This window comes from Hermetia illucens, chromosome 2 (genome assembly GCF_905115235.1).
Source record: "Hermetia illucens chromosome 2, iHerIll2.2.curated.20191125, whole genome shotgun sequence".
Taxonomy (NCBI): Eukaryota; Metazoa; Arthropoda; class Insecta; order Diptera; family Stratiomyidae; genus Hermetia; species Hermetia illucens.
Window position 1 is genome coordinate 122,427,349 of NC_051850.1, and position 18,473 is coordinate 122,445,821.

At 39.9% G+C, this 18,473-nt stretch overlaps 1 protein-coding gene across 5 annotated transcripts in view; it reads right to left on the bottom strand.

Moving 5' to 3' along the window:
- LOC119650154 (cilia- and flagella-associated protein 410) overlaps positions 1-18,473 on the bottom strand; it is a 113,928-nt gene that overhangs the window by 60,160 nt on the left and 35,295 nt on the right. For all 5 annotated transcript variants that reach the window (XM_038052700.1, XM_038052699.1, XM_038052697.1 and 2 more), the window contains exons 3-4: positions 3,922-4,095; positions 3,491-3,749 (exon numbers count right to left, since the gene is read on the bottom strand). In XM_038052700.1, the coding sequence (XP_037908628.1) occupies positions 3,491-3,749; positions 3,922-4,095 (433 nt within the window). The remainder of the gene's footprint in view (positions 1-3,490; positions 3,750-3,921; positions 4,096-18,473) is intronic.

Sequence of the window (18,473 nt, forward strand, 5' to 3'; positions counted from 1 at the left end):
GTGTAGTGTACCGTTACGATCTTGAATGAAGTGCTCTAACACACTTCAAGACCCTGATCTAATATGGATTGTTGTGCCAACGATTATTATTATTATAGTGTTAGGAATTGTCTTCTGGATGTGCGTAACAAGAGAATCGCGGACATCGGCCTCGCATATATACTCAGCTGTCGCTCGACCGTGGGCGAGTTATCTTGCTGATCAGATGGCACACACTCTGTATGACTTACAAGAGAATATTGATGAGCATTGGACACCCACCAAAAATGTTTTTCTTTGGGATGCTACACAAGTCCTCGGCGACGTCCCGAAGGGGCGGTCACCTGATCTGACTAACTGCAGAATTGTGGATCAATAAACGGAAGGGATTGAAAGCTCTATTGTCCGCTGCGACTGATGCCGAGCGTAATGCGCTGGAGGTCCGATACCGTGGAAGCTCAACGTAGTGACAAAAGGGAATTTGTTATTCCGTTGGTTAGGGAAGCAAAAGATGCCGCAGAATGCAATGATTTCAGAAGTGTATACCGCATCACGAAACAACTTGATCTTTCGATGCGCCTGAGAGGAACGTTAACGATCGACACTTCATCGACGATGACCACCAACTAAAGAGGTAGAAGCAGCACTTCACAACGATGCTTAGCCTTGTTCTTCTTGTAGATAAAATAGCGAGCCACCGTAACATATGAGTATGGACTGGTCCTCAAAACAGAACAGAAATCATTTCGGCCATCAATGCAGTCAAACGGAGTAAGACCGCTGGGCTATGCGATCGCTCTACTCAGTAGCATTCCGGAAAATCTAATAGCTATTATCAGAGCGACGTATTGTGACGCGAAGTAGCACATGCCGCATCGAATTGAAATTCTCAGAGAAATTTGGGGTCCAACGCATATTTCCAATTTGCATTAATGGGCGGAGCATCGAACAATTCACATGTCTGAATAGCATTGTTTCTGACGATCAGGGTTGAATCCCTCTTCGCTGGAAATGCAGCTACCTTAATACCGACATCAAGTTGAGACTGTTCGGTGCTAATTTTTTTTTTGTGTTGCTAAGTGGGAGCAGTACATCGAAAGTGCAAGCCTTCATCAACAATTATTTGCGACGTGTCATCGGAATATTCCGGCCTGATACGAAGAACTGCATCCACGTGCGGACTAATTACCCATAAACGTTTTGTTTGGGAGACTGAAGCGGCCGTGGATAAATCACACATTAATGAAGGGCGACAGCTCGGGTGCTGGCTACGCCATGCACTATCCCAAGATGACCGACGAATGTTTCGCCCCAGAAGCACATGACGCAGAACAATAAAAGAGAAGTGCAAGCTTCTGGGGAAGTTCTGGAGGGAGCTGAGAAATATTTCGGTATACCGTCAACGATGAAACGTGGGCGTGGCTGACGCGGTGTGCTCCATTCAGAAGTAACTGGCACCCATATATAATTTACCTTACTTTCCTTATATATACTAGGCTTTAGTATCCCTGAAGATGCCAATGAAAGAATAAATGTTTCTTAAACAAATTTTTTTTCCTTAGTCTAAACTTAGCTCTGAGGAAATTGCCAGTTATGAATGACTAACTTTTTTTTAAAAAAAATCTATAACTTTCTTCCGTCGTTTTAATGAGAGACTAATACTTCAGCAACAGATTAAAGTCTATGGTCATTCAATTGTCAGGCAATTCCTAGGTTTCAGCACTGACACAGACCACGGATGATGGTAATGGTAGTTAGCCAAGCTTTTCTAGTCCGTCCTCCTCTTAGTTTGGAAATAATAATTCATACGATATAAGATGTCCTTCAACTTTAATCTGTTTCTCTAGTATAATGCATGGTGTGATTCTTGCAGAGTTTGACACACATATTCGATTAACAATGGTCCTGATTTTACGAATTCCTTTTTTAACTGATCAGATAACTTTTCAATCCGAATATTAAAATAATCACGCGTAAAACTTAGGGAGTGCAATCACCATAATCTCATAATCAAACCACTCGATGCAGGCGCGGGAATTCCTTACCTCGAAAGCCGCAAATAGATACGAAATTGTTAATAACGACCAACAAGAAGCTTACCTAGAAAATTAGGATGTGATCAGCCTAATTAAAAGAAACCCCTGGAATAAGCTTAAGAACAGGATACTAACAAGACAAAGATACCTGCGATGTCTTTGAAGCAGAGAATCACATAATAAACTAGCCCCGTGGCGTGATGTACTAGCTAAGATTAGTTTTACAAGAAAGGATGTGATACAGAAAGAATAAACAAACAGGAATCAACTAGTTTGCTCCTTACTCTGCAATGTCATGCGTTAATTGCATTGCATTATACTAATACTCTGACATGGGACTAGTTTAAATCCATTAAATCGAACATTTAAATACACAGAACTACAGCTGCTTGTTCTCAGCTACGCTACTGTCTAAAAACCCAAGTGAATAAGGTTGGATTTTCCAAGAACTCAAACCTGAATGGGTTCACAGGAAAAGACTAATTGACAACAATGAAAATCGATACACTTGAACTGGATCCAAAACCTGAAAAGTAAGTACTTTGTCTGTCATAAAACAAAAAAAAGCAGACAACATGATAAGGAATCAAAACATTAAGGGCAAATCGATATTCAAAGGTGCGACGGACAAACATTGCAGCCAACAAATAATTACGCATACACTGCTTTCTGTAAGTATTCATTGACTTATCGGTAAGATCTCGGATTTCAACTGCGGATTCATGGCGACGAAAAACTAGGTTATTAGGTGTCGTGCCCAAGTCAAAGTAATGACGGTGATAACTATTGTCTTGTTATTCGCTTTGACCGTGATTATTCTTAGGGACAAGGCACAATATAGGCAATTGCGTAATGTATAAATTGTACAGAAAGAAGTTATTTTCAGAAAAGGATCGGAAAGGCACGACAGTCGAAGGGCAGCTGGAATTATAAATAACCAACAAAGGATTGGGATGATTGAGATATATTGCCTGACGAAGGATAGAATTCCTGGACGTCAATTTTGTGCCTATTTTGGTACTTAATTATTCCCACATCAAATGTCGAGATTTAGACTATACTTAAACCGCTACTAGGATATTCGTTAATATGTTATTCGTCCTTCAATACCTATTTGGATACGTCAATTCAACTGTTAGCCATTCTAAATAAATCAGAATGGAATTGATTTCGATATGAAACTTCAAAAGCCAGTTGACTGAACATTTGTCTTGTTAACTAAATGAAATCGAACACAAAACCTTGATATGTTATTATTCTTTACGAGAATACACTCAGCCACCTTCTTCCACATTTATTAGTAATACAAGAAGAACATTGATAGCTCATGAAATATGCTTAAAAAAAGCTATTTACTGATAACAGTGCACACTCTACTCTTATTTACTTATCTGCATGACTGTTCACCCCAATCACCGTGACCACAATGATCCCAAGCTGAATAATTTCCACAATATCAATTAATAGGTATTTACCTCTTTAACAGGGCTTTGACTTCTCCGCTGTTGTTGTTGCTGCTGCTGTTGCTGTTGGTAATATTCTTGTTGCTGTTGCTGCTGCTGCTGTTGCTGAGGCGGTGACGGTTGTTGCTGCTGTGGCTGTGCATCTTCGTAGATCTCTTCCTCACGCTGTGTTGGACCGCCACGCATGGCTTCTTGAATTTCTTCAGGTGTAACATCTTTGTTATCTAGCTTCTTCAGGTTTGGCAATGCTCGTAGGACTATCGATCGATAGCTGGAAAATTTATTGATGATTCAGTTAGTGCCATCGTCACCTCTAATTCATATAAAGCAGATGAAGAATCACCACGAAAGAAGATTCAATTTGCTGTTTATGAGAAACAGACATTCGAACCAACATAGACCATTCTAAATTTAATTCAATTTTGTACAAAACAAATACTCACTGTGGACCCGCACTATCACAACACGGATTCTCTTCCAGCCACAGATATTTCAGTTTAGGAAGTGCTTGGAGGTATGCGATTTCGTTTATATCTTGAATATTATTTTTACGTAAATAAAGTTCCTGAAGGTTTCGGCAGTCTTCAAAGTCGGCTAGGCTGGTAATTTTATTTACACTGCAAAGGAACAATAATAAAATGTAATTAGCCAGACTTATATATTTCTAGTTTACAGCTTTAAACATTTCTCCCCTACATCAATTAATCCAATAAACTTAATAGGGAGTGACAAAACCTTGAAATGAACCATGTCTTTCATTATTCCTATATGAATAACAGAGGAAATTACCTACAAGAACAGAATTAAATTTTTTAAATAGTCAGTAACATGCCATCCACAACTTTTCAAAAAGTAACAATAGTTCAGCTAATGGCAGTTGTTGATGGGAATGAACGAAGGTAATTATGGCATGAATGCTCGTTATTAGCAGTGGATTCAATGAAGCCAAACCCGTCATGAAGGAAGATAACAATAGCTAGAATGGGATGGAAATAAACTAAAAGAATTATAACTCTAACAGTTATTGTTGCAAACACCCTTTGCTTCCATATAAAATGAGAAGTAGTGCTCTATTGTTAGCGGCCTGAAGATTCGCTATGCGGTTTTGATTAGCTCTTTTGAAATAAATTGGCCGTTAAAGAGAGAGTATATGAATTTCTTGAAACAACTTGCTACCGGAAAATGTTGGTATGAATACGGAATTGATGAAATTCAAACGACACTGGGCAGAATCATGAGCCCTCAAAGTTTCCGTCAATAAATCAAGGATATGTAACAAGAACGTTCCCCATATTCATCAAATTAACAAGAGAGGAATGTCATTACTATATTGCAGCGAAAAAAGATATTATGTACGATTCTGCAGGCCAAGCAAACCTACAAGTAGCCCAAGTAGTTTTCTGCTCATGCTAACGTAGTTTCAGCCTAAGAATCATAATCAAAAATTGCGCTCTACAAAAAGAAAGCCGACTTTCAAAAATACATCATGTATTTCAACCCAAAGCAATAAACGCTTCCAATTCGGTGAACAGAAGGAAGAATACTACCTAGAACGACCGTAAAGAATAAAATGAGAGCCTGATGCACAAGGGGCTAACTTCAATCACTCAATATTACTAATCGGGAAGGATCGAGTAGAGATAAAAATATATACCTTCAGTACCAGCCAAATTAAACCATTATCTTATTACCGAGGGAAAAGACAATATCAGCGAGAATATCTGCACAGAAATATAAGTCTTTTCATTTCCTATGAAGACTTGGCTTCTTAGCAGTTCAGACCCTGCTCCGAAGGATGACCCTTCCAAGATGTTGACAAAATTTAGCTCGAAATCATGCCACTACATACAGGCCACTAACCTCTGAATCATCTAAATAAAAGAAAATTATTGTGATCATGTCAACCCAATTTCATGTCTCATGAAATCGGAAACTGGAGACCCGGCGCTACAATTATGACAAATTTACTTCATTTAGTAGCTTGAGTGAGGCTTCAAAGTAATTTTCTAGCAGTTTTAAACTATTAAAAATGCTCTCATCATATATGGAAATAGACTTTTAGTGTGCCAAAGTGTTCAATTCCTATCCCAGTATATCTGAGGGTGCACTAAACACGCACACTATAATTTAAATAATATTAGGATTTCCACCAAACTTTTCAGTACCGTGTCATACATGACTTATGTTGAGAGAAAAATTTTTACTTCTAAGATGAGCATAGAGGGGGTGCCCAGTAAATTTTTGAAGTAAACTAATATACTGCTATTGACTTCATTTGAGCAGATATGGAAAACGAATGTATTTTGAAGGCTAGATTTCTTATAAGAGAATCATCGACATATTTTTATCGAATAGTTTCGAGAAAAGGTCCCGAAGTTTCATCTAAGCTCTTTACTGCTAACTGCCTAACTCTTACAACTAACTTTGAAGCTATTATCTGTTTTGCGAAAAAACAGTTGCATTTGATACCTAATGTGAGTATATTCTGGGAAAAAAATGTTTATATCTTTCCTTTGAGAGATAGAGGAACAAACATATAGTAAACCGATTTTAAAAAAGGCTTATTTCAAACACAATCGTAAAACAAGTCGGGAAACCAAAAGCTGGACGCTTCAGGTACGAAAGGTTTTGTGTATTTCTTATATAAAAACATTTAAGCGGACATTGATCTCATTAGAACCTAGCACGTAATGTATATGCATATATTATGTCAGAATATTCACTTTAGCGTAATACTGACATTCAAAGTCTTCGAATTTGCACTGAAGCGACAACTTTTACCTGCTATAAATTTGTAAGTAATAGTGCGATTTTCAACAAACTTGATATAATTATTCTTTATATTGTAACCTATATTACTGCCATTTTATGATTCTGGGATGAACTTAAGGGGGATTTTACAGCCAATTGCCCAAAATTATAGTAACATGCTATTAATCAGTTTATTTGGGCATTATGGAGGGTATTTCGGAGCTTATAGTGGCAGCTTGGTGATTTTTTCAGACTTTTCGGTTGGATAGGCTCTGAGAATTAATCAGTGAAAGAAAGGACCACTTTTGGGTCCTCGTTCTCCGCCTTTTACATTGAATTTCAGAACAGTTTTGAAAAGTACTAATCGGGACCTTTCATTTAATACCCCACATGACCATATTTGAAAAAAAATGTGCCCTCCTTTTGCATGTATGGAGACTCCCCTTAAATTCCGTGTAAAACAATGTCACTATAAGCGTGAGCGTTCACAGTTCCCCCTTCCCACCAAGTTTGGTGGCAATCGGTGCAATCGTTTCTCAGAAAACTACGTGTGGCAGATGAACGGACAGATAGACAGACAGACAAAACACAAAACCTTAAAAATTTCGATGGCACTTTGAAACGAAGCATCAACTAAACTTACCGAAACTGTAATACTTACTGTTAGGACTACTGATAGGATAACGCAGCAGCAAAACAAGGAAAATACAGACGAATGTATGAGAAGTTATCAATACTCACGATCCTGCCAAATCAATTACCAAATTCGATTCTGGAAAAGGCGTTGGATGTTTTTTCACTCAAAATAACTAAACTCATTCGAATTAAGACCTTTATTACCCGAACCAAGGCTACAATCGAGAAAAATGATAAATCCGACCGTGCTTTTCAACGGGACAAAAACTGAGACGAAAAACAAGGATCATGCCGAGAGATTGATGTTACAAGTCCTGACGAACACTTTCTATCCGCCAAATTCAACCACCACTGCGGCAATATTATGGCCTATTACTTTCAAATGCCTTTTGCCAAGAAAATCTTTGAACCAATTGTTTCTTAAAACAATCATTATTATTAATTAATTAGATCAAACCCTTAAATGGTATAATAAGTTGAAACAAGAAAAGCTCAGCAGTTCGAATACAAGTCGGGAAACCGGAAGCTGGACGCTTCAGGTACGCATGTATGGGGACCCCCCCCCTTAAATTCGACGTAAGAGGATGCAACTCACTGCATGTGTGAGCGTTCACAGTTCCCACCTTTCTACCAAATTTGGTGTCAATCGCTGTAACCGTTTCCGAGAAAAATGCGTGTGACGGACAGACAGACAGACAGACGGACAGACAGACAGACAGACAGACAGACGGTAAACCGATTTTAATAAGGTTTTGTGTTTACACAAAACCTTAATAAAAAGCTTTGTATGTCTTTTCACATAATGCCCGATTTGACTATATTCCAGGAAAAAATATGAACGCTCTCCTTTTGCGTTTTGGCAAAAAATTTCACCCCCTTTAAACTCAATAGAAAATGGCGCTATTTGCCATATGTAAAAGGACTGTGTTCAAGGTATGGGACAGCGAATCAATGCCTGACGATTGGCAACGAGGCATTATCTGTCTCATACATAAAAAGGGAGATATCACGCAGTGCAGTAATTATAGAGGAATCACGTTGCTGAAGAATTTTTGGCCCCCTACATGAGGATGGACGATTCCGTAGCCTACACAATGACGAAATCTATGAGCGATACCATGACCGTCCGGTTGTAGATAAAATCCGGCTCAATAAGTTACGGTGGGCGGGTCACTTAATCCGTATGGATGAGGATGATCCCACCCGGAAAGTCTATAAGGGCAATATCTATGGTAGAAAAAGAAGACGAGGCAGACCCTGCTTAAGATGGAGCGATGGCGTAGGCCAGAACGCCAGACAGCTTTTAGGGATATCGAATTTGTGGACCTCGGCGCAAAACCGGGAAGTCTGGAATTCCTTATTAAGGCAGGCCTAGACCGGATACCGGTTGTTGCGCCGTTGATGATGATGATGAAAAGGACTACCAATCCACATGTTCCCACCAAATATTTCCGGGTAAATAGTGGCAGCGGAACAAACAGATAGGCAGACATTGAATCGACTTCATTTGATACAAAACCTTAAAGGAATCAAAGGAGTCGAGATCTTGGTGCAAGTAGAGTCAAACAAAAAATCGTGCATCTGGAACTCAGTGCAAACTCAAAGAACCAACACAAGAATATTGTAGTCCAATATATACTATAGGCAAAAGTTAAAGCTGGCCATGATGTAAAGGTCTAGGAGAAATTGTTAGCAGATTAAAAAAAATGTCCTCTTGGGGCTGAAAAGGACCGATGGTAAGAGAGAGAAAAAAAGAAGGGAAAGAAGGAGGAAAGAGAGAGAGAGAATTGAGAGAGAAAAAGAGAGGGAGAAAAGTGGTTGCTGATTTCATTACAAAGATAATTTACGTACCAATCATTGATTAGTTTAATGAAGGTATCAAATATATATGATAAGATAATAAAGAAGGGACTATAAAGCACGTATTCCCCAAAATAGCAATTTGCTTACATGATGAGTATTTTTTGCCTTGTGGAATTAAAAAAACAGTTCCAAAAACCGGAATCTAGCCGCTTCAGGTATGAAAGGTTTTGTGCACAATGCCGGTAAAAATGATAGGACAATAAATTTTCATTTGGTTTTATACAAAATGTTAACAAACTCAAAATCAAGGTGTATGCGTTTTGACTCGCTGGAAGGTCTGAACCAGAAAAAAATATTTAAAAAAAAAAACACATCATCTCTAGAAAATCGGATTTGAGAAAAATCTATATTTTGAAAAGAAAACCTTCCTTTCATTTAAGGGGGTCATCCCGTGCGTCGCATCCGAGGAATCGAATTGTTTTTTGGCATCAATTGTATCTTATCTAGATATAGTGTAGAATATGTTGGCAAAGTGATTTTTTGATATTCGGAGTCGTTCGGAAATTATAGTGTTAAACACGTAATAAGTCACATGCCAGATTTATGTCGATCGTGGTAATAAAACGCGTATTTATCGATCCGAATGACGTTCGAATGATTCCGCTAAAAGGACAAGAATTGAAGCCAAGGCTGTACATATGTTTCTCGAAGAAACCTAAGGTTTATGGACTAGGTAAGGCAGTTAAAGTTTTACGGCTAAAAATCGCATTATACTTTTTAAATGCGTTTTTCTCGAAACTGCAGGTTCAAAATCGGCTGCTACCATAGACCAAAGTCTATCCGACAGAATTCTTTGAAATTTTCACGACTTATTCAGAATATATTTCTACGGTCCGCAAACTAGGATAATTGCGATTCATTCAGTAGTTTTTTTATTCATTGAAGAAGTCGTGAAAAACCCCCAAAATTCACAAAAAAAAGTTTAACAAAGCACCAAAAATTTACCTTTCAATATTTCTTAATAATCCTAGTTTGCGGATAGTGGTTAAGTCTGCACGTCATAATGCCGTTTACATTTTTTAATGCCAGGGCTCTTGAATGGGACATGCCTCGGTCAGACTCCAGAGGGAAACGGATTCTGGAAATGGCGGCGAGAACCGGGCACGTAGTTTTAAAGACCGGATCCACGCCAACGTTTCGGCACCCAGGTTGTGAAGGAAGCATTCCTGACTTCACTTTTGCGTCGGAATTTCTGGCATCATCGGTGGACGGGTGGCGAGTCCTAGAAGACTTATCGGCAAGTGATCATCAGTACATTGCGATCGAAGTGGTTGACGCTACTTGCCGGCGAGCACCAACACGACGCTCCCTCTGAGTGTGGAATGTCGCGAGGGTGAACATCGGGAAGTTCGTCGAAGCTCTTGGAGCAGGTAGGGCCGCGTTGGGGGCACTCCGGGGAGTGGTAGTGTCGCAGCTGACAGTCGTAAATTCAGTGATGAACCTGATAACAACGGCGTGTGAGGCTTCCATGCCCCGGAGAGGCCCCAGGTGCGACAAGCCTTCTATGTACTGGTGGACGGCAGAAATTGCCGATCTATGGAAGGAGTGTCATAAGCTCCGCCGTTTGGCACAACATTTGCACGCCAACGAGGTGGCATGTGCCATAAAGGCACAATATAGATCAGCAAAAAGGAGACTCCGCAGCTGAGCTCGCGGCTGGCAGAACCTTGTTAACGAGGTGAATGGTGGCCCGTGGGGACTTGGTTATAAGCTTGTCACCCGGAAAATCGGGGCTCTGCGGAAGCCCTGCATACTGAGCACCGACCAAATGGATCACATTGTGCGGGCATTGTTCCCCAGACACCCTATACGGGTTGATGTAAATAGCGCAGAAAGCGTCGAGGATTGCCCCCTTTTCACAATAAGAGAGTTCGAAGAAGTGGTTCCCACTATGAAAAACAGGAAGGCGCCAGGTCCTGATGGCATCCCGGCGGAAGTTTACAAACCGGTGTTCCGCCAATGGCCAGAATTGCTGCTTGAAGTGTTCAACGCCTGCTTGAAGGAGGGCATTTTTCTTTGTCGCTGGAAAGTGGCCAGATTCGCGTTGATCAGTAAGGGTAAAGGAGACCCGGAGCTCTCGTCTGCATACCGACCGCTGTGTATGCTTGACACGGCCGGAAAAGTGCTCCAGAAGCTCATCAAGGGTAGGGGTCCGTGCTGCCGGGGACTTATCCGCAAGGCAGTTCGGATTCAGAACAGGGAAATCTACAGTGGATGCTGTTATAGAGGTCGTAGATGCGGTTAATCAAGGCGAGGCACACAGCCACCGATCCCGACGGATAGTGCTCCTCATAACGCTTGATGTCAGAAATGCCTTCAATTCCGTAAGATGAACAGATATGCTAGGCACACTAAAGAACTCCTTTCGCGTGCCAAGCTATCTCTTGCGGATATTGAGACGCTAGAGGGCCAGAGGAGGATGGAAATCACGTCGAGAGTAGCACAGGGATCCATCCTAGGGCCGGACCTCTGGAACGCTTCCTACGATAGTGTGCTGAGACTCGATATGCCTGAAGAGTCGCGCCTGGTCGGTTATGCAGACGACGTTGCGGCACTTGTTGCCGGATGCACTGTTGAACAGGCGCAAAGCAGACTTGGCATATTGATGCGACGGGTAAACGGATGGATGACTGCTCAGGGTTTCAACCTTGCGTTGGAAAAAACCGAAGTAGTCATCCTGACCAGAAGGAGAATCCCGACCCTGCGTCCCGTATCGATCGCTGAGTTGACTATAGAGTCAAAACCAGCGATTAAATACCTTGGTTTAATGCTCGACTCGAAGATGAGCTTCTTCGAGCAAATCAAAGCAGTACCAGACAATGCTGCAGCTGGAGTCGTGGCCTTGAGTCGGCTAGTGGCGAATGTCGGGGGCCCTATATCAACTAAGAGACGTCTCCTCATGGGAGCAACGCAGTCGATTCTTCTCTATGGTGCGGAGGTATGGGCTGATGCCCTTGACAAAGAGGTGCATCGTAAACGCCTCGCTCAAGTGCAGAGGCGGGGAGCTTTGCGAGTGGCGTCTGCTTATCGCACCGTCTCCGAACTGGCTGTGATGGTGATCGCAGGAGTGATCCCCGTTGACCTCCTTCCCAAGGAGCGCAAAGCTATCTACCGCTGTAAGAGCGAAAACTTAAGAGAGGTGGTTGCCCATGAAAAACGTCAACGCACCCTTACCTAGTGGCAACTTTCTTGGCAAAATGAGCCAAGGGGAAGGCGGACTGCGTGGCTCATCGACAAATTAGACCCGTGGTTGAACAGAACGCACCGTGAGATTGATTACTTCCTTACCCAACTTCTAAGTGGGCATGGAGGTTTTCAGTCTTACCTGCAGAGGATTGGGAAGGCGCGATCTCCTGATTGCGTGTTCTGCAGTGGAGTGGCGGACGACGCTGAACACAGCTTTTTCTCTTGCGAGAGGTAGGACAGCCTTCGCTAGCAGCTTTATGCAAACACAAGGGAGCTCTCTTCTGACAACACTGTCAGAGAGATGCTGAAGAGCGCTGGCAACTGGAATCGTATTGCGCATTATGTTCGGGCTCTTCTTATTACGAAGAAGATTGAACTCGACCGGCGGGGGGATCGGACGGTAAGGGGTTCCCTGAACTAACAACAACTCCCTTCCTCCCCTCCCCACCCGTTGGTGAAACGAATTCCCTGACTTGAGGGCTCCCAAAGCCGGGAAAGCGGGAGGGCTAGCCCGAAGTAATGTGTCAAACGGTTCCAGGCTAGTTCTCTGATGACAGGAAGGTGTTTAGTTGGTAGTCCGCCAGCGTGCTGTTGCAGGAGTCCAACACTCTGTGCGTAAACGCATTCACCTACCCTACTCCCAAAAAAACTGCCACCAGTGAGATTTGAACTGCGATCTTACGAACTTACAACAGATAGATCTTCGATCTTAATGAAATATTGCTTTATAAAAAAAACTAAAGAAATAAGCAATAACCTTTTTCTAGAAAATCGAATATGCGAATGTGATTTATGAATCTAATTTCATCGAGCAAATCCAAGACGCATCTTTACTATTTAATTCTTCTTCAAGATGTTTTCTAGGGTTAAACAGTGAAGTATTATTAAGCAAAGCTCTATTATATATCATACCAGGCAATTTTATTTATTTTTGGTAGATATTTCATTCAACTTTATTCATTTCTCAGATCTAAATGATTATTTTTGTTACCGAAAGCCAACTTTTCACTCATGCAATCCGTAGATGGTCATCATATGAGTCACTGGACGATCTTGTATCTTTTGGCGCGGCTACAGCTTAAGCCGGCAACAAGTTTCAATTCAGTATATGCAGAGGTGGTGATTACGGTCATACGGAACTGTTCGTAGGCTGAACTGGGCAATATAAAATCTGAATGTCTCCAAGAGATACAACGAGCCTTGTGCAAAGATGATGTCAGCCACTAGCCGGTTCAAATAATTATAAACAATACGCCACTACGAAACGAACAATGCTTCACACACGCCTCTGGAATATTTTATGGTTAATATTGCAATTTCAATTTATGATTAAAACATTTCACGCTCACAAGTGGCAAATGAGTGCAGAAATTTGCGCATTTCAGATTTTAGCACGTCAGTTTGGCTTTGATGTGGGAGAGAAACAATTTGCTTTAAACAGGATGCCGATGTGTAGGAATACAGGAAGACTGTCATGATAATTATAGTGATTGATTTTGAATTTGAGTGCGTTCATTGATCATTCGATAATTTGATTAGAATGTAATTCCCCTACTCGGCTGGTGGGTGTGTGGATTTGTTGAATCTAAGGATATCCAAATAAGGGCGCTTTAATCTTGAACTGATTTGGGATATATATGAATGCAGCAATTATCTTTCAGGGACACATTTTGTCGACAATTACGGTGCCTTCTTAACTGCTTTCTAAACTTATTACCATCCTAATTACCTGACCAAAGAATTCCAAATTCAACATCGGAAATAAGATATATCAACTGTGCCTAAAATATTTCCTCTATTCGTTAACTGGAATAATTTGCTTGAACAAAAACTTAATGTTCGGACAGATAAGTGGCATTAAGCAAATTAGCGAATTCCGATGTAAGCAAGCAAACGAACCATCTAAGTACATTGGCGAGACCAATATTAAAAGTAAATACTCATTGAAGTAAGCGAGGTAGTTCGTAAACTAGTCACGATGTCGGCAACAAGAGTTATTTTCTGTCCATTTACAGTTGCGCAAGGTCGTTTCGGACTTATTTCACGCCAAATACGGAATGATTATGCTTTTTAAGAGAAGCATGTGGTCATGATCATGTCTTGGCGGTCGTTTCGTGTTCTTTTCGCGAGATGCGGGTTGTTAACGAGATTGGTACTAAATATACAAGTGGCAGCATCATAATTTTAGATTTGCTATTTAGAGCAATGGCTCTCAAAGTGTGTTGCAACCAGCACAGGTGGTAGTCGGTGTAAGCATGCCACATTGGGGGGCGTAATAGTGAATTGCATCCATAGTTCACAACAGAGTTGGGAATATTTACTAACAAACTTAAATAGTGCCCCATAAGGACAAGAATAAATACATATATCAACCCCAAAAATGTTGTCTTCCCAGCATTCACTCTAGTATTACTACACGGATAAATATAGTATTACGGAGACGAGTGGTAAATGAAAAAGGTGTTTTCTGCAAAGAAGCCAGTAAAACTCTGCAGCTCTCTAAAGTCATTGTATTCCCAATGGATTATCTAAGTGGTAAAATGGACACCGACAACAGCTCAGTTAAATGATTGTTTAGAATTTCGGTAGTTTCAACATTGACAGAACATTGTCCAAATACGGAATGTGCTACAAACTCTGATGACTCTGAGCAGATGAAGACAGATGTACATCAAATTAAGTCGACTAAATCCAAATAGCAATAGATTTGAAAATCCTTTTTTGAATTACATACATAATAAGGTACTGGTAACAACATTGAAAGGCTTCGAACGGCAAGGCCTTTAGCATCTATCATATTATTTTGTTTTTTTTTTCCACAATTCAAAAATGACGTTTAAGACATTTTTGGTTTGGAGAAAAATCCAGAACACACAATCGAATAAGGGCCAGAAGAATCTTTAGAATACCTTTGATTGCACTATGCGAATCAGAGAGCAATGTGGTCTTCTGTGCCTTCCAAGGCCACATCAGTAACAAATCGGAAACCGGAAGCTCACTGCTTCAGATATGAAAGGTTTTGTTTGTTTCTTATCTAAGTGCATTTAAATGCAGAACTATCCCATTTGTACGTAGCCCGTATTGTATATATATATATTATATTTAGCATGTCAAACTACTCACTTTAGTAATTTTTGGTTGTATCTAGTATTATATACTTAATTTAAGTACATATCGAAACAGAGAGTACTTTAAGGCTTTAAGGCCAGGACATCGTATAGAGGCAGCTTCACGACTTTTGAGCTTCTTTCAGTTAATAAGAAATCTAAATATCCAGATTGTTCCAAGCATCTTTAAGTGTAATTGAACACTTTTCTTTTGGCTAACCTTTGGGTAATTTTTTTTCCACCAAATATAGTCACGTGGGGTATCACATGAAAGGTCTTGGTTAGTACATTTGCTGAAAAGGTGGGGAGTGCGGGGGGTCGAAATTGATCATTTCTTTAGTGGACCCATTCTCAGAAACTACCTAACCGAAAAATTTGAAACAAACAAGAGGATGCCACTATATGGTGTCCAAGCTCTAAAATACCCTTCATACCGATATTTGTTCAAATAAAGTTATATATATATATATATATATGTATATTACTATAATTTTGTTATTGGCTGCGAAAACACCCTTAAGTTCATCCTAGAATTACGAAGTTTTGCATCAGTATAGGCAGTAGTAGTATGGAGCATGATCCTACCAGTTTGGTGGAAATCGCACTATTACTAACAAAGTTATAACAGGTCAAAGTTGCCGTTTCTGTGCAAATTTAAGACTCTGAATGTCAATATCACACGAAAGTGGATATTCTGACATAATATGTGCATATAATACCTGCTAGATTCTAATGGGATAAATGCACAATCAAATCGCTTTATAAAAGAAATACACACACAACACACCATAAACCTTTCATACCTGAAGCGTCCAGCTTCCGGTTTCCCGACTTGTTTTGAAGTATTTTCAACGTAAACTTTACACAATTCTTGCATCTAGAGTGTTTGGGCTAAGTGATTTTTCGATATTCGGAGTCGTTTGGGAATTACAGTGTTAAACAAGTGAAATGTCGTACGTCCGGCTTATGTCGACCGCCGTAATGAAGGGCGAATTTACTGGTCCGAACGACCTTTGAATGACTTCGCTGAAAGAGCGAAAATTGCAGCCTTTACATGTGTTTTTTTTTTTAAATTGCAGGTTTATTGACTAGGTATAGCAGATTACTGGTGAGTTAAGTTTTTATGATTAATAATCACATCCTAAGTTTTAAATGCGTTTATCTCAAAACTGCATGTTGCAAATCGGCTGCCGTCATAACCCAAAATCTATCCAAAGAAATTGTCTAAAATTTTTCACGACTAATTCAGAACATATTATTATGCATGCTCAAGATATTGATAGACAAGTCGGAATACCGAAAGCTCACGCTCCGGGTATAAAGGTTTTGTGTTCATCTAATGTAAGAAACTTCAACACACATTTTTCTATCCGTATATAGATACAAATCCAACCTTTTCCTTCATATTTCTCAAAACTACAAAAGATTCGTACATATTACAGCCATAGATATTATACTCACCCTAAACAAACAAACTGCCTATTACCGAATACTGTACATACACATGCACGTATATAAATTGATCGCACCCAAATTTCCAATTTACTTTGGGCACAAAAGCATACATATGTACATATATAGCACGTATATTAAATACGGCTGGTTTAATGTACAAATATATCTATCTGAATTAGACACTACCAGCAAACTTCATTAGCGCGTATATACTATATACACACATGTCTGGTTGGAGTAATTGATATTCATATACAAATGACTAAAACACCAAAAGAAAATAATTCTTGGCGACCCCATTCATAAGAACTCATTTCGTCGTGGCATTGATGATGACGTCATACAGGTTGCAGAATGCAGGAAATTAAAAAAGTTTGACCCCTTATACTTTGTTAATAATAAGTCGAATTTTCTTCAAACCAAATTGTGCACTATGCTCTTCATTACACCCATACCAAATTGTGTACTTCTGGGATGAACATCAGGGAGGTTCCGGGTAAATTTCTAAAACGTGGAAATATACTATTATTAACTTTATTTGTGCAGATATTGGAACCGGATGTATTTTGAGGCCTAGATTTCGTAGACATGCACCACTGTGATTTTTACAGATTTTTTGGTTGGGTAGGTTCTGAGAACGAGACCTGTTACACTTTTTTGTGGGTCATATTTTGAGCCCTCACTCCCCTATGTTTCACCCAATATTAAATATGGAACCAAATTTGAAAAGTACTAATTGAGACTTTTCATTTGATACCCCACATGGCCACATTTAATGAAAAAAAATGTGCACCTTCCTTCACATGTATGAGGAACCCCCCCCTTAAACTTAATACAAAATGGCGCCACTTGCTGCATGTACAGGGAACAGAGAAGGAGGGAGATCACACACTCTGACCAATTTTCGTGACAATCGGTCAAGCCGTTTCCGAATAAATCGGGTGTGACAGACAGACAGACAGATGGACAGACGAACACAGTCTCGTTCACACAAAACCTTAATATATTGTGTATTTGTATCTTTATCCCGTTCTTCAGAAAAAAAACCCAAAAAAGTGAAAAAACGACATTCACACGGGATGACTCCTTTAAACCATCAGTTGTCAAACGACATGACAAGAGTACGAGTAATACGAAGCGACGAACGCCAGTGGTACCAAAGATATACCAACACCATCTCTTGCGAAAAATCTCTTTTTGTTCAATCCAATATCTGTCCAGATTATCGCCCCATAGGTAATCATTGACCTTACTATTGCAGAATGATTCTTATTATTTAGGGAACTATACATTCCGCATTAATCCTTCTCTACTCAATTTTCCAAAATAAGCTTTTCGCATAGATGGATTGCAACACATTGAGGGACGAAGACGACTGCTTCGAGAGGTACGATAACCTTAATTTCAGACGCAATAGATAGTAAATTAGCAACACCCTTTTTGCCGCTGCATGAATTGCTAGATGCATATAAAACTACCTCACCTGTAGCATATGGCTCGTGATGACCATGGGCTTGGATTCGACCTCTGTCTCAATCTAATTCAAATTAAAATATCACGGGTAAAAATATGATTTATGCGCAAAATTCGTTTAATATGATCATCTATAGCAGCCCATAATTTGACGTCATCTAAGTATGTGCGTCGAGCACCATATCTAATTGCGATGCGATGTCCAACAAAACTGCTAAAGGGTCTTTCATCAATAATTAAACTCAGAAATGCCAGTAAAGGCCACACCTAGCAACATTTGAGATTGAAAGTGAATTAAGCAATTGTACGAGTCTTCATTGATTGCATAAGGGTTAATACTTCAAGGGCCTGTTACAATTCATTTTATTAATGTCCTATAACTCATTTTTATTTAAATAGCAATTGACTTAATAATTACGTAAAAATCCATATATTAACTTATTGATTGAATAATGATTATCTACGACTGTCAGTTCACACTGATTTGCCTTTCTGACAATGGAAAAACAATTTTCAATGTCATG